The 21,755-nt window shown below is 45.0% G+C and overlaps 1 protein-coding gene across 1 annotated transcript in view; it reads left to right on the top strand.

Moving 5' to 3' along the window:
- Positions 1-16,476, top strand: part of SIK2 (salt inducible kinase 2) — a gene marked incomplete at both ends in the record, with an annotated part of 36,887 nt that extends 20,411 nt beyond the window's left edge. The window contains 11 exons of the mRNA XM_084274877.1: positions 4,333-4,457; positions 6,414-6,537; positions 7,738-7,958; positions 8,824-8,976; positions 11,263-11,427; positions 12,072-12,294; positions 13,002-13,286; positions 13,448-13,611; positions 14,628-14,744; positions 15,382-15,473; positions 15,894-16,476. Of these exons, the coding sequence (XP_084131003.1) occupies positions 4,333-4,457; positions 6,414-6,537; positions 7,738-7,958; positions 8,824-8,976; positions 11,263-11,427; positions 12,072-12,294; positions 13,002-13,286; positions 13,448-13,611; positions 14,628-14,744; positions 15,382-15,473; positions 15,894-16,476 (2,252 nt within the window). The remainder of the gene's footprint in view (positions 1-4,332; positions 4,458-6,413; positions 6,538-7,737; positions 7,959-8,823; positions 8,977-11,262; positions 11,428-12,071; positions 12,295-13,001; positions 13,287-13,447; positions 13,612-14,627; positions 14,745-15,381; positions 15,474-15,893) is intronic.
- Between the last annotated feature and the right edge of the window lie 5,279 nt (positions 16,477-21,755).

Raw genomic sequence — 21,755 nt, 5'->3', positions numbered from 1 at the left:
GTCTTGACATGAAAGCTTTGATACACTGTTGTTTTATAGAGGATACGAGGTAGTAAAAGCCTCAAACTTATATTCTGCCATAAGTAACATAATGGGGAAGGTATTAATCAGGTAAAACATCCACTGAGAAGGTTACGACTGTAGAATGCTATAACCAGGCAGCCTCCATCAGGTTTGACATCAGATTTGGTTTTAGCATGAGCAAGGAAAAGCTGCTTTGTTCTTTTCAGTGTATTGCCTGTAGACATCTGGATTGTTCATGTACACTTTATGTTCTGCTGTTACTTGAAGGCATTGCAGGAACTGGATTTCAGTTACTGATCAGACTCATCATTACACTAGGCTCTCATCAAATAAAACCTGCTTGTGGTCTGTACAACGACGCATCTGTGTGTCAGCAAGAATCAAATACAGCTTTTTAATTGAGGATAGAGTAGTGAGCTTCTCTCTGTACGCTTCCAGCCCCACAAAACTGCCAGGTTAAGATGCCTTTTAGATGTCTGGAGAAAGCATGCCATCCTGGTGGCAAAGCTGCTGTGTTTGAACCAGATCAGGTAGGAGAGACTGTTATTTTGAAGGAGGCTGTAGCGCTGGTTTGTCTCGCTGGTGGACAGTAAAATATGCATTGACGTCAGAACTGGCTGATCAGCATTCAGCTCGTGAAGTGGGTCAGGTTTGTCTCTACCAGGCTCTACCTCTCTGTTATCAGCACCTCTCCCTATTATCTGCTTTGCTCACATCACTGTTACAACAAAAGATCCACGTGGCTCTATGAAGTCAGGCAGATTGAATTCTCTTGGCAGGTTTAGAAGAATGGATTAATTACAGCTTTGAAGCCACCATCCCTCCTAAAGGATTTGTAGAGGTACAAATTAGGGACTACCTCGTATGGCTAGATGCACAGCAGAAGCTGGAGGGGCTCTGGCAGGGAGCTTCCATTTCTCAAACTGGGGCTGAAATCTTTGTTTCCATTTTTAACAGGAAAACAGATGATGTATGTTGAAAAAAATTATACCTTCTAAATTCAAAATGATTCTAAAGGGGGTAATGAGATTGAGAAACAAAATCCCACAAATGTTGAGTGCCAATATTTGCAGATTGCACAAACACAGTTTATTCAACTGAGCACAATGCTCCAAATGATGGTAGCTTTTTTAACGTGCAGATTCAGGCAAATGTTAAGAAGATAAAGATCACTCTGTTATATAATCTCAGTCTTCTGGTAACGAGTCCAATTTCAGTCCTTTTAGAATTCTCTGGCTGGCATATGTTTTGTTGAGGCCTGGCACATTTTTCCCTTAAACATCAGTAATGCTTTTAAAATCCCTCTCTGGAATGAGCAATGTTCTTGGGTTTTAAAAGCTACCTCTGGTCTAGAGTGGTCATGGTAGATGAGCAGTTGTGCAGTAGAAACAAGGTGGAGGGAGGAATAATAGAATCATGGAATGGTGTGGGTTGGAAGGGATCTAGTCCAACCCTTCCCTCGTTCAGCTTCACTCCATCCCCCTTGTCCTGCCAGTCTCTGCCCTTTAACAAGCTGATTCCCCTCAGCGAGGTCCCCCTGCAGCCTTCTCTTCTCCAGGCTGAACCAGCCCAGCTCCCTCAGCCTCTCAAGAAAAGAGACAGTGAGACTAGTGATTTTTTTGTGTGTTAAATTGCATCCTGGCCATTCTAACACTCCAAAAATTGGGGCATCTAAACTGACAGTGCAGTAATTAAAAATTGATGGAGCCAAATGGACTGAGCATCCGGTATCCTGAGTTGTGAACTTTTTCTTTGAAATGTTTTTCAAGGATGCAATTAATTCTTAAGTTGTAAGAAATGGTTTAACATCATTTAAAGGTAGAAGGGCAGAAATGGAAACAAAAAGAGGTGACCATAAAAATTTGTGTCCCCTAACGAATTACCTACACAGGTAATTATTTTGTCCAACAATAGACTATAATAATATATATATATAATAATTAGCAGGCTCTTAGTGTGCTTTTGTATTGTGCATGCAGAAAGTCATAACTGAAGGATATTAGTGTTCCCTGCCTGTGAAAAATGGAAGAAATGTGGTTTACAGCTGCAGATCAAAGGCAGAACGAAGGAATTATTTTCCAGGTTCGTAAGACACACGCTCTTAGAGAAGGCACATGGACTCAAGGGGAATTTCATACTGGGTCAGGTTCATCTAGCAGGGACAGGGAGAATGACACCAGTTAATCTAAATCCAGTCTGGATAGGCAAAGAGCTTCACTTTCTTAGGAAGTGAAATCTTGTGTATTTTACAGCGGGTCACACTGTGCTTACAAATACCTGTACTTGTCTATATGTGTATGTGCTTGTGAATCAGAGGAAGATTTGCAAGGGTAGCACCTGAGTAGGAGGTGCAGTTCAGAGGTAAAGATTGGTATTTATCTGCAGTACTACAGGATGTTGAAAATCTGACAAATTCAAGGTATGTGAGGGGAGATCTCAGATTTAATGACACCTACACAAATGGCAAAATGCTTCTAAGGAGAGATTGCTTCATGTCAAGGTTGCCAAACCAGTTATATGTGAAGAAAAGAATAAAAAAGCTCACAACAAAAGCCTGTCTCTGGTAAGAAACAGGCAGGAGACATAGAGCAACCGGGGGACTTTTGGTAGAAGAGTTTGCTGTTTCCCTCTCTCTCACCACAGCTGAAGTTGCAGTAGTTTCAGAACTGAACGAGGAAGGACAGCATGAACGTTACACACCGTGTTTCCTGTGCAAACTGGGAATCTGAGCTGCCCGTGGGTGCTTGCATCTCCGGAGTGGGGTGTCCTGCCAGGATGCCGTTGTGTAACTGTTCATGCCGCCGTCGGCAGCTCGGTGTGCTTGCCGAGCATGACGCTGGGACAGAGCTCTCTGGAGCTCTGACCTTCAAATAGGCTTTCCAGCATCGTAGCCTTCTTACTGATAGGCAGTGGGGTTGCTCTTGATTATGGACGTGTCCCAAAAGTTCATTGCTCTGAGACTGGCTATCTGATTTTCTGGCTTTGAGCTGATACAGTGACCTTGGGCTGATGTGGGGGATTTAACCTCTTGAGGGTTACACCTGTACCAGCTATTCACAGCACCAGATATTTACAGTAGTGTAAGATGAGTTCTTGTAACAATGTAATTATCTGGAATACAGTATTAGTTTAGAGACATTAGGTTAAAAGGGTAGAATGAAGCTTAAATAACAGTTAATTATCAGTCAGGACAGAGATACGTCAGTTTCTAAGGAGCTGGAGTGGTTGTAGATGTGATTTAATCAATCGCTGTTTCCAGCAAACTCAGGCACCCATATTCTCTTAAGGAAAGTGGGTAAGGGAAGAGCATCTGATATCATCTCCCTGGAGTTGTGTGAAGCATTTTACACTGTCCCACACAACATCTTTGTCTCTTAAGTTGGACAGATACTGATTTGACAGATGGATGAAGAATTGGCTGGGTAGTTGCACTCCAAGACCTGCAGACAACGGCTGGATGTCCAAGTGGAGACTAGTGATGAGTGGAGTTCATTATTGGGACTGGTGCTTTTTAACAAAAAAGTAGAAAAAAAAGCAAAGCAAACCCAAACCAACCTGGGAGAGCAGCAACAGGAGAAGCTAAAGAGCACTGCTTCAGACTACCTGTTAATGACTTTACGCTATAGTGGCTTTTCACTACTGGGATATTAAAAATGGTGACTAATACTGAAGTCCCATGGGGTCCATGTCTGGTCCTGTATTAAACCATTAAAAATATATATATTCAAAGAACTTCTCAGCTGTGGAATGGTCAAATTCAGCTGTAGATTGAAAGGGCTGTAGACAATCCCAGTAGCAGAGTTTTCTTCCTAGCCGAAGGTGTTATGCTTTCCCATGCTTGTTGCTTTTGACACAGTTCCTTCCTCCCATCTCCAGAGTTGATGCTTGTTTTGTCATAAATTACTGTGTATTCAAGGCTAGAGAGCACCTAAAGAAAACTTGGGAAATCTCAAATACCTCTTGGCAAGTAATTAAGCTCATATCTATGCATGACTGGCAGTTTGTTGAATTTAACTGATAGCTGTTTATCAACTTAGATTTAGAAAACTGGTATAATTGTATTTAAAACTGCTACAGGTTGTGAAGTTTTGCAATGTTTTAATAATTACAGTTGTCATGAAAATAGCAGTATAGGACATTCAGCAGCCCAAAAAATATTTTCAGTGGGAGTACCGATAAAAGGATTTGTGGTAGAGCCTCTCATGAATGAAAGTGAGCTTTTGGTTCCAGTCCATGCATATAACTATTCTTTGTCATGCAACTGGAGTTTGGAGTGATTATTTCCTTGCCCTCTTAATTTCTCAACAGATTTTGGATTTGGAAATTTCTATAAGAATGGTGAGCCTCTGACGACGTGGTGTGGAAGCCCACCCTATGCAGCCCCTGAAGTCTTTGAAGGACAGCAGTACGAGGGACCCCAGCTGGATATCTGGGTATCATTATTCTTTTTAACTGGATTCAACTTTTAGGAACTTGGAACAAAGGAATTATCTTTGGTTTTCCTTTAGCTGTACGCAAGCAGTTCCTCATTAGCTTTTCCCTTGAGCGTTATAAAATGCCTCTCAATACTGAATGGAAGTTACCTATCCAGGTGGCTATTAAATGTACACTGTGGGTTTTTATTAACCCCTAAAGGACAAACTGTAGCTCCTCCTAAAAAGCTCTCCTGACTGTGTGAACTCTTTCTTTTTTCTGAGCATTTAGTGTCTTCAGTGTTACTTGGGAATTAAACTTGTAAGGCTGTAAGTTCTTGATGAGGTTAAAGGGATTCTGAGACACTAACACAGGAGAGATGATGACTGCTTTGCTCTCTGAGCTGAAAACTAGCATGTTTATGCCACAAACATTGCTGGAGGCAGCTGCAAGGGTTTGAACCAGTGTGTCTCCAGGTGCCCTGCGCTCTTATGGAGGAGGGTAGAGAGCGAACCCCACGTTCTTATGCAACAGAAGAGGGACTGAAATGAACTGAAAAAGTTTGTGCATTGTCAGGGACTGCTTTTCATTGTTAATTTGGTTTTATTTGAGGTTTCTCATTTGTTTGCTCTTCAATGTTACTATCCTGGTACTCACCATGACAGATTCAACCAGAGCTGGTACAACTCGGCACTCTCTGCTCTGGCATCAGGTTTGGGGTGATAATACTGCACACAGTGTAAATACAGGCACTGGCATTTTGGTCAAAGCCCGTTACACAAACACAGCAGTTCATGCAGAGCTGCCTTCCAGCTTCTAAACTAATTTAATCTAATTTCTTCAACAGATAAAGCCTGTGATTTTTAGATACATGGGTTTGTATGCATGTATTTCTCTATATACCTACACACATATATTTAGCTTGTTAAGACTTTTCTTTTTAAAAAATCTACAGCCTTTCTGACCCTTTAGTAGCTGGTAACTAAATGTACAGCAGACCTCAGCAAACAGAATCTGCCTGCCCACAGAGAGGAGTGCACATGTGTTTATATTTAAGATTAAATCATCAGCATCTTCTCAGGTGGGTTAAGGAATTGGTCTGCTGAAAGTGCCAGGCTTGCAGAAAGGAATGCAACAATCCACCGTTCAGCTTTTAGCAAGTTAAGGAAGGAAGTGACTTTTAAAAATATGTGTTTCTTCTAAAAAATCTCTCTGTACTTCAAGTTTTAAGGTGAATGTTGAATGCCTGCTTTTTCCCTTTGAGAAATCCAGTGCTGTGCCTGCCTGTGCCAGCTGATTGGCATGAAGGTCCAGTGTGGTTATTTCATCCACTGTTATTTTTTTCCATGTACTGCAGGACTCTTTCCACTTGCAGTGCCAATTAACTTGCCTGCTTTCAGAAATGAGCCTGGCAGCTGGAGCAGAGCTCTTGCCCAGATCGTCTCCTGCTCACATGAATTAATGGCTCACGCTCAGCACTGCACACAGCAGTGCAGAGGTGTTAGTCGGTGTCCGACAAGCTGGCTGTTGGTGTCTGCCTCTTCCCAGGCTTTTGCAAATCAGTGAATGTAAAAGGCTCAAGGTTTTTTGTTTTTTATTTTGAATGGCTGCTGTTTGAGGTTTGTTTGTTTGAACAACCATAAGAAGTATATCTAATTCTCACCTGAAGTTGGGGCTCGCTTTCCAGGTATCATTCAGTCATCTGCGTGGAGCTTCCTGCTAGCAGCCAGAGTCTCTAGCCCATTACACTTCTGCTTACCTGCTTATCAGCACAAGGTACTGCCAGCCTAGCCATTCTGGGTTAGCTGAGTGTTCTTAATGTTTAGGGATCTTCAGAAATCAAACTCCTTTTCTGTATAAATGTCCTGTTTCTGCACAGCATCCTCCTAACTCTTTTTGATGTCAGGGTTTGGCTAGCCAACCTTAGAGACCTTCCTTGGAGCCTGAGAGCTGACATGACACTGTCTTTCTTGCAGAGCATGGGAGTAGTTCTGTACGTTCTGGTCTGCGGGGCGTTACCTTTCGATGGACCAACTCTCCCCATACTGAGGCAACGAGTGCTTGAAGGACGGTTCAGGATCCCGTATTTTATGTCAGAAGGTAAGAGTGTGTCAGCTTATGCTCTTCCTGGTGGCATGTACTCCTGCACACCCCCTCTGAAAACAGCCACTGTGGCATAGCTGTTGTGCACTTGGTTGCTTTTAGCAACACCATCATGGCACCACAGCAACCCCTCAGCTTCTGAGGCAGGTTTGGAGGCTCACACTGAGTTCTATTGTGTTCCTCTGACTTCCTGACACAGGTATGTGACCTAGATCCAGGTACCTTCCTGAGAGGTGCAGTCATCACTGTAACTGTAGGGTAGCCAGGCTATTTTCACAGGCTGTTTGCTGCTCCCTGGCTGATCATGGTGATGCAGGGGGTGGGGAAGGGTGTGCCTTTTAGCAAAACTGAAAACGAGAGAGAAACGGGGATGAACAGCCAGAATTCTCTGTTGTTTCTCATAACTAGCTAAATGGAGTGACTCACAGTAATGTACTGCAGTCATATCAGGCTCAACTTAGAAATTCATGGCAGACTGATAAGCTCCCTTAAAGGAACTTAAACATTGACTGCACATTCATCTCTTGTGACCCATCTACCAAAACCCACCCAAGAAAAAGTCATGGTTTTAAAGCTGTCCAGTATGTAGTGGTGAGAAGGTGGAAATGGCTTGGTATGTTCATAACTGTTTTGGCACCTAGAGCTACTGATTTTCCCTTTGGTCCTGGAATTAAACAGGCAAGCCTGGAGACTCACTGGCTACTGTTCACAGAGATGTTACTTTTACCTTCCTTTCTGTGTCCACTAGCATGAAAATAAGTTTAAAAAAATATCCAAATTAACTCTATTCTTGCAAATCCCTTGTTTTCTGAGCCTGTACAACCTATTCCTAACTGCTGGAGAATGTTACTTACTCCCACTTTGCTTCACAGGGATTGTGTGAAGCTTTACCAGTCTATGTTAGCACAGGCAGCTTCAAAGAGATTAAATGCTGCTGTTACCTTCACATGGAGCTGTGTAGCAGGAATGGCACTGACAGCCCTGCCGTGCATTTAAAGAAGTTGGGGGTTTGTCCTCCTTAATTTGACATATAATCTTGACTTTTGAGAGGTTGTTTTAGCCTTCAGGACTGTATCTAGCACAGAAGTTGGGTAGTAGCCAGGCGGTTCCCTCTTGTCATGCTCTGTACTGGGAGGTCTGGGGTGAATGTGTGCAGGTACCACTCCACAGGTTGGTAATCTTTCTCTTTCCCAACAGAGTGTGAACATCTGATAAGAAGAATGCTGGTCCTGGACCCATCCAAACGACTAACTGTTGCTCAGATTAAAGAGCATAAGTGGATGCTTATCGAAGTTCCTGCACAGAAGCCTGTTCTTTATCCACCAGGAGAGGAGAACGAGCCTTCTATAGGAGAGTATAACGAGCAGGTCTTACGGCTAATGCACAGCCTTGGAATAGACCAACAGAAAACCATTGAGGTAAAACACATTCACACAGATGTTGGTCCCTGGGGAAAAGGTCTCCTGTTCAGCTTTTATGACTAGGAGTTACTACCCAAGTTGCTTGCAACACTCTATTTCAACAGTTGTGGGGTGGGGGGCAGGAACCACCACAAAAAACCCCAGTGGGTTTGTTTTGATCAGGATTGATCAGGAAGAGGACAGATGTCCCTCCAGAGAGTTTCCTAAAGATCATCTGTAGCAGAGGCAAGGTGTCTGTGTTACACAGACTGCAGGCACAGTGTTGTGTGGTAGGCCCTCAGACAACTGCTTACAATTGGTCGTTTTTAGAGATTTCTTTCTTGGCTAAGAGGATTTTTAAGCACAGAACTACAACAAAGGAGCCATATCAGGCTCTGCACTGTTAGATTTCCTGGGTAGGGCTGGATATATCATTACTGAATGCCAAGAAAGGGGGGGAAGTCATAATTGAAAGTAAATTCATTTTGAATTTAGTGAAGAGTGGAAAAAGAAATTCAGAAGGAGCATAAAAGCAATAAGCAGTTGAATGTCTCTGTCCAATCCCAAATCGTGCTTCTTAGCAAACATAACTGCCAAAACTCCCTCTGGAGTTAAGTCATTTCCTTTAGGGTGGTTGAGAACTTCAAACTGCCAACCTCAATGACAGTTTAAGTACTTTCTGCTAGAAGAGGCTGGTTTCTCTACTGTGCAGAGGCTCAGTTCCCCACTGCTTCTAGTGATTGGAACAGCCAACATCCTCAGCCTCAGAGAAGGTGTTTTTTTAACCCTAGATGGCAATTCTTTCTTCTTCCTGGTCTTCTAGAAGGTAAAAGATGTTGTGCATATTTAGCTGCACACACACATTCGTGCTTCTCTCTTTCAGTCTCTGCAGAACAAGAGTTACAACCACTTTGCTGCTATCTATTACTTGTTAGTGGAAAGGCTCAAGTCACACCGGAGTAGCTTTCCTGTTGAACAGAGGCTGGATGCTCGTCAGCGCAGGCCAAGCACCATTGCTGAGCAGACAGTAGCCAAGGTAAGGTCTCATAATGCTTTTTGTACATAGATTCACTTAGAATCCATTGATGTTTTCTGATTTCTATAGTATGCAGACTTGCAGCATCATTTTGGAATCATTTTTTCTGTACAATGGATGGCAAATCCATTACCTGGCAGGCCTCCTACAGCTGTTTCTGCTCTGTCCCCCTCCCCCCCCAAAAAAGAAGGTTTTTAAGTGAGAAAGTGAACTTGGCTACATTCTGAAGCCCAAATGCAAACAGTGGTTTAGCTTTAGTGGCTATCAGTGTGGTTCAACCGTAGGACTTAGTTTATTTCCCAGTTTGTGCTTCTCATTGGAACACTTCCATTTTTGAGATGTTCAGACCTCTTGCTGGGGAGGCATGGGTTAATGGTAGAGAAATACCATTTCTGGAGACTGTGCAACACTTGGAGTATCTGTAATGTGATTGACCAACAAGCTCTTGAATTTATGGAGAGCTGTGCTTAGCACGGGGGCTAAAAACACACAGGCTGTACTTAGTGTTATAAACAGTCACCCTAAAGGGACCTGTTGGAAATTACCTGCTCCCCTGCTGTTCTCTAGATACACTGTGTGTCTCCTATGAAGTGAAGCATGGCAGAGAATAATAGAGGTGCCCAAAAGAAAATACTAGGATCAGCCTCTAAGGTTAAGATGGAAACTCATTGTGATGTCTTAAGTACTCACTAAGTGTAATTGTGGGGAGGGCTTAATGGCTCAAAAGTCAGAGATTTGTTCTGAAATAATGTCATTTCTTTAAGATTTGCAGTACTTTTCCTCCTGTGACCCAGCAAGAGTCCAATTTCATGGGATATTTAGCAGTACAGCTGCAGAACCTGTATGCATAGAGCTGTTGTGATGACTAATTGATTTAAGTCTTAAGGATGTCACATGTATTTTATCAAGAGCAATTCTGGGTGCTCTGTGCATCCGGTGCCAGCCCTTCCATTGCAGAAGTCTGGCCACTTAGAGAGGATACTAATTACACTGACTGATTAGGCCCAGGCTCTAAGGCTGGTCAGTCTGTTTCTTCCCTAGTAATTTCCTTGAGAAGGAAGAGTCATGTGCAGCCTTTTTCCAATAACTCTCAGGTTTGGTTTGGGGTTTGTTTTTTTTTTACATGTTGCTTTGTTAAGATACACAGAGCCCTTGTACAGCATTGGATTTCTATTAAAACATAACTGGAAGCATGAAAGATTTGGCCTGAGGTGACTCAGGTTCACCATGGTTTCAAGTAAATATTCCCTCAAGTTCACAGCCTTCTAAGTACTGTATTGCTGCAGAACAACTGCCCAGCCTCTCCTTCCAGGAGAAACCCTTTCTTGCTTGAGGCAGCAAGATGCTGTTTAATTTTGGTTTCTGTTAAAATGGAAGCCAAATCACTTTGCTTTGAAAATACAGGTCCAGGAGAATGTAGGTTTGGAAATACAGGTCTAGGAATAATATGGCTAACAAAGAATTAAACCCAGCTATTCTCTTAGATAGCAGTTCTCATGATAGAGACACACTCTATTCAAAACATTATTAATTAATAAGATGTATTAAAAGCACACTTAAACAAGTAGGAAGAAAAAACATCCTAGAATGTAATTCCTTATGGGCCTAAATTCCTGTAAATTACAGCCCTATCACCAGTTTCTCTTCAGGACTGCAAGCACTCTTACAGGTACCCTGAGTAACAATATGTTTTCACACATGGTGGCACCACAGGCTCCTGTATAAGGCTCCTTGTTTCCTTTTGGACAGGCAAGTTGTGTGGATATTGCACTTCAGGAAGAGTGAAAAACCACCGTTTTCCTAATTGTGCCATGCTTGCCTTCCCTGAGGCACACCTCTCCCTTCAACAGTGCTCCCTGTTAAAACCTCACTCCAGATCCAGCCTGCTCCATGCTTTCCCATGCTTCTCCCTGCAGGAATCAGTGCATGGCAGAAGAGGCACTGCAGATAGCCCTGTGCTAGTTGCCCCTGTCACATTAAGGACTTCTGTACTCAATTTGAAAAGGAACTCTAGCATGTCAGAAATTAGAGGGTACCAGATGGTGCCAAACATTGTCTTTACTATTAAAGCTCTCAGCTTCAATAAGTAACAAGCTTAATGACACTTGGGGTTTGGTGTGTGTTTTGGGGGTGTGTGTGCTTTGCTTTTTGGTTTTTTTAAATCCTGAAGATCGAGAATGTGATTCTTCTGCTTTGGAAATGGGCTGGGTATTGTTTGGTTTTGATTTGTATGTTGTTTTCTAGTTGAAATTGTTCTGATTTTGGAGTTCTTCAAATCTTTTCCAGACCCAAGCTGTGGTACCTGCAGTTAACTTGCATTCACAAAACACAAGGCTGTTGCAGTCTCCAGGTCTCCCCTCAGCTTCAGGAGCAGAAGCCTTTTCATTCCCTCCAACCAGCTGCCAGGGAGAGACAGCATTTATGGAGGAAGAAAGAGTTGAGACACCAAAGGTACAGCTTAAATTCACCCTACTGCTTTGTCAGAAACCAGTAAGGCTAAGAGAGATTGTTGCCTTTGAACTTACTGCCCAGTAAGAGCCTAGCTGGTGGTAGTAGCCACAGCTCTTCAACAGTGCATTGAAGATCAGTCCCTTCTGATGGGATAGAGTTCATCATCCAAACCATGACATGGGGCCAGAGCATTTGCTAATCCAAACTAATGTCCTTTTATTGACATCAGTTACCCCCCGCCGTGCCTTGGAAGTAGCTGAGCTGGAGAGCCCTGCCACTTCTGTCTGCTTTCAGTAGCCTTTTCCTCACAGACCCAGTGTTCCCAGCTTGCTCCCAAGCACTTACTGCAAAGAGCCAGTGCCCTACATGGTGTTGGTTCTCTTTTCCCTTTCCAGCAGTTCACTGGAATCACTCTGGTGCTTTTGCTGCCAGATCAGTAGAAGGCATTTGAATGGGAACGTCACAGATGGAAAGTAAGGTGTGTGAGAAGTTAGGCTTAAAGAGATACAACCCCTTAAATTACAACAGAGGCATCAGGTCCAGAATTTTTCTTGTGTGAGCATCATCGGTTACCAGCGCTCAAAGGAGTTCTAGCTATTATGGGATGTTGCTTTAAGTGTTGTCCATCTTCTCCTGCTGTTCAGGTAAATGGCTGCCTGCTGGACCCTGTACCTCCCGTGGTGGTTAGGAAAGGATGCCAGTCGCTCCCTACCAGCATGATGGAGACGTCGATTGATGAGGGGATCGAGACGGGAGAGGCGGATGACCCCGCGCAGGCGTTTGCGGCTCTGCAAGCAGCCCGCTGCGGGAAGCGGCGGCACACCCTAGCAGAGGTTACCAACCAGCTGGTGATGATGCCAGGCACAGGTACAGAAGTCAGCACAGATCACAGCTCCTTTCCCACTCTTAGCACTCGATTCAATAAGCCCAGGATGAAAACCTCTAGGTTACAGGAGCAACAAAGCACCAGTTTTGTTACTTTGCATTTGCTGTGAAGGCCACAGTGGGAAAACTCCCATCACAGACCAGCCCAGAGCCTGCTGTGCAGGCACTATAAACCCAAATACACATCTGCTATAGTCATGTATGACATCAAGAGCAGCTAGTAAAGCTTGGCAGTTTGGCTTGTTGTTCTTCACATAACAGTGTCCCCAAATCATTAATCCCCTAAATACGTGCTGGAAAAGGACCACAGTGGGGTCAGACAGCTCTGGGTTCTCAGGAATTCTAAAACCAGCAAGCTGAGCAAGCCTTTCTGCTCAGGCTACAGTCTTGTCAGGATTATCTACACAGAAGGGGGGGGGGGAACCCAACCCTACCAAATACTGAGTGTTCTCCTGGCCAGTGAACATCATCTGCATAGCATCTTCCCACTGAATAGCATAAATGCCAGTAGCAGCCCCCCTTGCAGGTACTGCATGTGTTAAATTAGGTTAGGAAAATCGATTTTTGTGTTTTGTTTCCTCAAAGACAGTCGCTGTTGGCTGAAGTAGCTGGAGCCTGCAGCACTTCCTTGGCTTTGCTGAAGTACTGCTGCACATTCCTTTTATTCTGGCTTTTGGGTTTTGTCACAGGGAAAGTCTACTCATTGGACGAAAACTCCTCTCTGGGCAGTATTGATTCAGAGTATGGCATGGGATCAATTCAGAGAGAGATTAAATTCCTGGAAGACACCCCCTCCTTGAAAGAAATGGTGCTAACGAGCCAACAAGCACCCAGAATGACATCACCTTTCATAGGTCTGAGACCTGCCAACCCAGCCATGCAAGTGCTCGCCTCCCAGAAGCGAGAGACCCACAACCGCTCTCCCGTCAGCTTCCGAGAGGGGCGCAGGGCGTCCGACACATCCCTCACACAAGGTGAGTGTAGCAGCAGCCCCACACACAGCCTTGTGCTTCCTACACAGAAGCACCAAGCCACCCTGGTGATCTGATCCTTGCTCAGCTGCTCACACTTGCTGTGCTCACCAGATCTGAATCAACTGATTTTCTGACAAGGGTTTTACTCCACTCTTCTCCAGGAATTGTAGCATTTAGACAGCACCTCCAGAACCTAGCACGAACCAAAGGAATCCTGGAACTGAACAAAGTTCAGCTGCTCTATGAACAGATGGGATCTGAAGAAGAACCTTCTCTAACATCAACTGCCACCCAGTTTCAGGACCTCATTAATAGTCCTCCACAGGTACTTAAACAAGATATCGTTCATGTGTTAATGCATTGGGACAGATAAGGGGAGGATAAAGTGTTCTGGAGATCAAGTTCCATCTTGTCCATCTTCTGCAGAACAGAGGATGAGTATTTGCAGGTGGATGGGCATTTGCAGGTTAGCCTTTGCCATCCTCATGGTGTCAGTGAGATGGCCTTGTTAGCTTCCCAAATCCAGCATTTTTATTGCTTTTCATCTGAAGGATGTTTCAGATATAACAAAGCCCAGTAATATGTCTCCCTGTTGGAGCTGGTGTGGTATAACGGTAAGAATGCAGAGTGGTAAGTTAGCCTAGTGAAATGCTCAGTAGCTTTTGCCAGCTGCCTTGTTACCTGTGTCAAACAGAACAGGTTGCAGCAAGCAGGAATAAGAAGTCTCTGTTAAACCCCAGAAATAAAATGGGTAAGGAGTAACACAGGCACTGTAAGCACCTGTTGTTCTAGCTGAAGCCTGCTATTCCAGCAGCCAGGAAGGAGCAGCTGGAGCTTTAAATTGCTGGAAAAGTTCAGTTCTGACATCCACAAAGTTGTGATGTTTTCACAAGATCCCTCACCCCACATAAACACACCGCAGTGCTGATGGTGTCCTCATGACAACAGCTCACCACCCTCCCATGTCAGCCTGCTCCCTGCACATCCTCCCCACAGCTACCGAAAGCTTCTCATCTTCTGAAGCTGTGGAATGAGAGATGCACAGAAGCACATCTAGAGTTTGAATGATTCTCTAACCCTGGACCTTTCCTATTTAAGAGGGCAAGTCAGACAGCATGTTCTATAGAATACCGTGTTCGTTAGAGTAATTAGCCCTGGCCATTCTGCAGCACAGATAGGTCAGAGTTTTGCAATTCAGGCTCCTCACCACGCAGCGAAAGCAGTGAGTGAGACCAGCCCATCTGGCAACTGTAAAACCTCTGTCAGGGGACACCTTGAGAGAAAGGATTGAGGCAGAGAAGCCTTTCCTGGGGATGAAACTTGTTCCTCTTCTCTCTGCAGGAGGAAGCATCTCCGCAGCAGCAGGAAGCTGCATCTGCTTTCCCTAACGGTGCACATCCCCCCTTATCATCCAGGCGGCAGAGCTTAGAAACACAGTACTTACAGCACAGGCTCCAGGTACCACCCCTCCCCTCCACTGACTCAAACCTGCTGCTGTTATTAAGCAACAGACCAGCCTTTTAGCTCTTCTTACTCAGGAAAATCAGTCAAAGGCTAAATTAGCAGAGAGCTACTGAATTCAAAGTGATGCTGTAGTTTCCTTTTGTCAGATACTGACCCTAATTATGCAAGAAGTAAACGATATTACTGCTGTTTTCCTACTCACTTCCTGTATAGCTTTATTAAAGGAATTTAAAGTAAGTGCTAGTGAATACCTGTTATCTGCATTGCAATCCATTAAGTTTGTACATCAGCATCTGAGGAGCCACTTCTGACCCACCTGGGCTTACTGTCCTGCTCCCCCCTTCCTGTTCTTCCCTTTTAACAGTAAGTTTTAGTTTATAAAAACCTTTTTCCAGCTTGCAGCGTTTCTTTAACTTGGGAAGAAGTCTTTGTGTGTATTTTTATGGTACAGTTCATCGTGCAAAGGCTTTCTTTGTCTTAAGGGTTAGAAAGCAGTAAGTTTTAGATGGTAGCTCCACTGACAGCTTCTGAAAATGGAGCTGGGTGGTTACACTGTCGTAAGAATAAACAATCTTCTCTCACCTGCTTTCTGGACAGCTGCATTAAGTCAAATGCACTGTTTCTCTTGCAGAAACCCACACTACTATCAAAGACTCAAAATACTTGCCAGCTCTACTGCAAAGAATTACCCAGGAGTCTGGAACAGCAGTTACAGGAGCACAGGTAAGAACCTTTCCATGCAGATAAGCTGCTCATTCTAACTCTCAAGTAGTAGTAGAAGAACTGGAACAATCTTTGTCCATTTAGAAATGCTTTTAAAAGAGGAATAAAAGTCCTGCCACATGTCTACAGACTTCTCTGCTAGGAGCCCTTTATAATCCAGTACTACTAGGGTGCTACCTGTGTGCTTCACGTAGCACTAACAGCTGTATAGAGCCATAGGAGGAAGCTGCCCTGTGCCCACTTGCTGCAAGGTGGAGTTCTGGTGTGTTGTAAAACTCAACAAACAAGATTGCCAGAGAGTTTTCCAGTTCCATACTGGATTCCCTGCTGGGACCGTTGAAGTGACTCATGTGCTGGATTCATGCTAGCACCTTAACACTTCAAAAGGCAAAAATAATTGCTGTTTATGTCCTGATTCAGGCTGCACCAGAAGAGACTCTTCCTCCAGAAGCAGTCCCAGCTGCAGGCCTATTTTAACCAGATGCAGATAGCTGAGAGCTCATACCCAAGGTCAAGTCAACTGCCACTTTCATGCCAGGAGGAGCAGCAGCAGCAGCAGCAACCAACCCAGTTCAGCTTGCAGCAGCCTCTGAGCCCTGTGATGGAGCCTTCCTCAGAACAAATGCAATACGACCCCTTCCTCAGTCAATACCAGAAGGTCCAGCTGGATCCACTGCCACCCTCCCCGCTCACCAGCTCGTCACGGCTGCCATCGCCAGTCCGGGTGCAGCAGCCACCACAGTCCCTACAATATTCATATCAGACTTGTGAATTGCCTGTTGTCACCTCTTCTGAGCCAGACTACCCAGACCAGTGCCAGTATTCCATGGACCCAGCACAACAGAGCAGTGTAGCATTGCCTGACAGCCAGAGCAGCTCAGCATCTCCCGAGTCCCAGTCAAACTACGACGCATTAACCCTCTCAGAATTGCCTGGACTCTTTGATTGTGAAATGATGGAGACTGTAGATCCCCAGCACAGTGGCTATGTCCTGGTGAATTAATATCACAGGGTGGCTAATACGAGAGTGGAAGACAGGACAAGTGGAGAAGCATGTGAATTTTTGGTTTATGTTCCTACCCCAAAGTTCATGGCAATTTTTCAACCCCTGAATTAACAGGGGAACTAAGAATCCACCTGACTGGGAAAAAAAGAGCAGGAGGTGGCAAAAAGTGTCTCGCTGGTGGCAGGGGATAGAGAACAGATAGTGCAGTCTCATCCCATAAAGAACTAGTTTGCATAGAAGGAGGCAAAAAAACCAACAAACCCAGAATTTTTAGAGGAAGGAAATCTAACCCCTTCTAAAAGACAGGGGGAGTTTGTCAGCGTTCATCCAACAGTCACTTGGAGGAATGAGAGTGAGTGCACATTGTATTGTACTTCTTGGCAATAAAAGCAATAGTTTTCATTGAAATTCAGGGTAGATTTGGGTCTCTGCTGATGGCAACTGTAATATTCCTAAAACAGTAGCATGAGGTGGAGTTAAAGGCAAGTTGCCCTTGGGCACCCAATCACTGGTTAAGCTACTAAGCTGGAACTACTCTGGGGTAAGTCTGCAGGAGCACCAGGCATCTCAGGCAGCCTCTGCTTCCTCCTGCTAGTAAACAGTATTTCCCAAGCCTGCCAAGGAACTCTTAATTGTCTGCTAAGGGTTGCTGCTGGATCTCTGCTAAGTGACATCCTGCCTTCCTCAAAAGACACCTGAGACTGACACAGTGGTTTGTAGAGGCCTCTGGGTGGGATCAGAACACTGCAGGAGAAAGGAATAGCTAACAGAGATAGAAGGTTCCAAAGTACCAGGGTGGGCAGGGGGAGCAACAACACCCAACCAAGAGCTGTAGCCAATGGCATTGAAAATATAAAACAAAACAGAAAACCCCAACCAAACAAAAGAACAACTACCTGGATGGCTTTTGGAATCCACCCTTTTTGCAGGCAGGCCTTTGTGTGGAGGGCTCTGTCTTGGAGGAGTTCCAGTCACTGGAAAGGATCCATCTGTCCTTCTGTTGCATTTTTAAAAACAAGCAAACAAAACTGTGTTTTGAATTTGCAGTATGTGTTGCTGGTGGTTTGAGCTGTGTATATTTGGACAGTTATTTAGGGTTTTAGAACTTTAAAGGATAAAAACAATGAGTTTCAAGATAAAAAATCAACCCCCTGTGAAGTGGTAGTGCTGTGCCTTTCAGTTCTTCATCAGCCTATATGCTTTTTTTCTGAAGAAAGTAGACAGTGCCCCATTTATATCCTTGCTACAGCCAAAGTCCCTCCAGAGCACACACGTTCCACCATGTGGAACCTAACGTTTCACTTCCTTAGTGTTTTGACTGCTTATGTATATAGAACATTGAAAGTATTACAGCAATATTTAGCATCACAAACTGTTGATGTATTAACCATTTCAAGAATTATTCAGCTCAACAAGCAGTTGTGTCTCCAGAACTTCCCAGTCATGAAGTACAAGTCATAGGAGTACTTGTCAGGGAATCTGCAGAGAGTTTAGACCTTTGCTTTAGGTTTTGTCTCTAGCCTTCAAGGATTGTGAAACACTACAGGGTGGTGGACAAATGAGGTTCACAGCTACAGGGTTCAGCCCTTTTCTGAGCAAACATTAAGCACAATTGCAGATTCATTAAAGCACAAAGAATGGCAGAGGAACTGTGCTGATCACATGTAGAAAACACCGCTGTTTGCTGGAAAGCTTGGTGAGCTGAGGTCTCTGATACTGCAGATAGTGAAGGTGCAGTCACCAAACCCAGAGTCTGGGTATTATCCAGGGCACATGGTCACTTAAAGGTGGAACAGGGTGAGCAGTGTGGAAGCAGGAGGATGGGACAAAGAAAAGGAAGTACTTCTTATATGTTAGTTCTGTATTTGTCAAGTCACAGGTCCAGCCAAGCTAGGAAAGGAAGTTCTCAAAGCTGCTCTTCTTTCCTTCACTGGGAAGGTGGACAATCAGCCAGCATTCACAGCAATAAGACCACATGTACATGTGGAACAGTAGGACTTGAGTCATTGTGTGTTAGGCTGTGTGAAGGAGGGAAGGGTTTCACAACTGACAGAGGGCACCTTGTTTCTTGTATGCTACAGTTGGAGAGGCAACTCCTGTTGCTCTGTAGCCTGCTCTGGCATCAGCCCAGCTGTGTGGCTGGGCTCAGTCCATAAGCTCAGCTTCTACCTCTGGTATCACAGCGCTTCTCAAGGCAGCAGCAGGAGAGTTTGAAGGACAGGGACTGTGTCCATACACTACTTGAGTCATGAGAGAGAAAGAGAGCTAGGAAGCTGTGCTTTAAACAGCTGATGTAGAAAGGGATTGTATTTTTCCTTCAGTAGGAAACTCACCTGACAGGTAAATAGCTGTCACACTCAGAACCCTGACCCCTGAGGTGACTAACACAGGGAAGGGAAGCAGCTTGGCAAGTACCACAGCAGAGCAGACCAGGTATTTCCCTACTGGGAAAAAAAAAAAAAGGCAGCAGAGTCCTGGCCTTTTCCTTCCTCCTTCCCTACCCCACAGCATCACAAACACTTTCTGAAGTTTTAATATCTGACCAAGCACTCAAGGAACTAAAGTGAAAACACAACACCTACGGAGACAGGTTCAAGTTCTGCTCCTGAAGCTGGGTTACTGCTATAACCACTTCCTTCCTCACCCAACTCCAGGGTACTGTACATTTCAGAACTCAGAGATGGAAATAGTACTGTTCTTGAGTCTTGCAATTCATTTGTCAGGATGTGCCAACTAGTCTCAGCTCGTTTGAGCTTTGCAGTGCTGGTAAAGGGGGAAGCTGCAGTGTTTTTTCATGTAGTTTACTGACACTTCCCCTCAACCAAAAGTATATTTAACTTTACATGTAATTTCCTTTAAGCCAATTAGAATTAAAGGCTTCTAGTGCCTTCTAATACGGCAGAGTATCCATTGGGTACCACTTCATCCTCCTTTGAAGTGGCTTTTCTGTTCAGATCTGTTATGTCTAACATTAGAGAACTGCATACACTACTGTTAGAGTAATTATTAGCTTTATTATCTTGTATTTCAGATTCCTTTGAAGAGACTTTGGTGTGATGTATATGGGGTAAAAATTTCATATGGAGAAAAGTGCAATATGTGTGTGTGGTACGTTCTTTAATGTATTTTTTTAATGAGTTAGAGGGTTTAGTCTCTGCTTTGGGATAAATGCACTAGTTTTGTGAGCTCCAGTTTGGCAAGTTCCTCTGTAGTATTTACATGCAGCTGATACGCTGGACTCTGTAAAGCAATTACAGTGTATTAATATGAAATAAAGAACACCTGCGTTTCATTTTTAAATGCCCAGTGAGCTGAGGCAGCCCCTGATGCTCTTGTGTTCCCAGCAGCCTCTCTGTGTATTCTGCTGAGGCATCAAACTACAACTGAGGAGAGAACGAGCATCACCTGGGTTGTCTAGACTGAAGTTTGCTTCCTACCATTCTGATCATCTTGGGGTAGATCCCACTGACCTCTGAAGGCAAAGAGGAATGGACAAAGCATTCTCATCACTTCAACAAGAAGAGATGTGTTTCTGTACCTCCTGCTGTGCCACAGGACATCAAACACCTCAGGGCTGCGCCTCCAACACAGGCACAGTGGGTGGTGTTTCTCCTTGACTCGGACAGAGGAAGGTTCTTCTCAGACCTGCTATCAGTGTGGACATCTTTCCAGATAATCCAGTCTACACTATCCGACAGGCAATGCAAAGGCAGTTTAATGCTGGTCATACAGTGCTAAGCTTGAAGACAGCTGTGTGAAGAGCAGGGGAGGACCGTGTCCCGTGGCTGCTGTCCCCCAGAGCCCAACTCTCCTGACTCCTGCAGCTCCCAGTGCAGTCTCAGTGGAGCCCCACGCTGTCCTGCACGTCCCACATCACCAGAGATGGACTGATCGTGGGATGACTCAAGCTGCAGAGAGACAGGACTGTCCCTCCTTCCCCACAGCACCACAACCAGGCCACACACAGGGCAGGCAAACAGGCAGTAAACACGGTTTCACGTATGGACACGGGTGTCTCACAGGCAAAACCAAACCAGAGGAGGCCACACCTAACCTTATAAGCTGCCTGGAAGACACGACCCTCCCCTTGAAAAGCAAGGGCTGAGCCCTCCTTAGGGAGTCAGGAGAAAGCCCTCCCCTCGCTGGTGTGAATCCTGGCCTGCAGCCTAGGGCAGAGCCTTTGAACCCTGGCAGAGCTGCCCAGCACAGCGTGTCTCTGCCGGGCCTGAGGCCAGCAGAGCTTCCCCTGCCAGTGCTGGCTGGCTGACAGCGCTGGTTCGGTCCCTGGCAGGTGGATGGGCAGCAGGGCTGTCACAGGAACACACACACACGAGGCAGCAGCCAACTACCAGTGCAGTTTACACCTGGGGCGAAAGGGGAACATCCACACACCTCTCCTGCCTGTTCGGCCTTTACATGGCTGCGTACACAGCACAGCAACGTGCTCACAAGCACATGGGTGCAGGAGGGCAAGCAATTCCAGTCAGGCTGGTTTCCAAGTAAAATCACCTTCCCCTGCTATAGGAACACACACTGGGGTGTGGTATAGTGCCCCAGCGTTACTCTCTGCAGCTGCCCCTCAACAATACAGCCTGTAAGTGGGATCTTCCCCCTCCCAGCAGCCAAAGACTGTGGGAGCAGGCAACAGGAGCCTGTGTCACCTCCCCCAGCCTCATGAAGCCACAGGGATGAGAGTGTCCAGAGATGATGAGTTCAGTGTGCAGCTTGTTTCCAAACCTGTCAGCAAACCCAGGCAGAGGGCTCTGCTCTGCTGCAATTACACTCAGCTCACATCCAAGCAGCTTTTTTCTAGCTCCAGTGCTGGGGCCATACTTTGTAATTAGAGCTGAGGCTGAAGCACACAACAGCCCCAGTACCACGATGCCCAAAACACTCTGTGCAAACCCAGCCTGCTGCTGAAAAGGAAACAGAACTATGCTGTGAGACACACTGATTTCCCTTTGTTCCTCAGCAAGTACTGATATCAATAAAAGGCTATTCAGGGGAACAAGACATACTCCAGATCTTTCCAGTTTATTCAGTCCTCTCCCTACATTTTCCAGGGCTTTCCAACCAGGAGTCAATACAACATCCCTAATGGGAAAGCTCCTTTTCCCCCTAGTGCTGTCACTCAGCGTTAGGAAAGAGTTTAAATATGGTGGTTTGAGAAGAGATCTCTTTGCTCAAAAAGGTACCTAAATGCAGTCATTTTCCTCCAGGAAAATGCCATAATATGGTTTTATGTAACAGTCCCTGCTGAACTGATTTATCAGCAA

The sequence above is a fragment of the Gallinula chloropus genome (assembly GCF_964237585.1).
Source record: "Gallinula chloropus genome assembly, chromosome: 24".
Lineage (NCBI taxonomy): Eukaryota > Metazoa > Chordata > Aves > Gruiformes > Rallidae > Gallinula > Gallinula chloropus.
The sequence above is the reverse complement of the archived record's forward strand: the minus strand, read 5'-3'. Positions and strand labels throughout refer to the sequence as shown.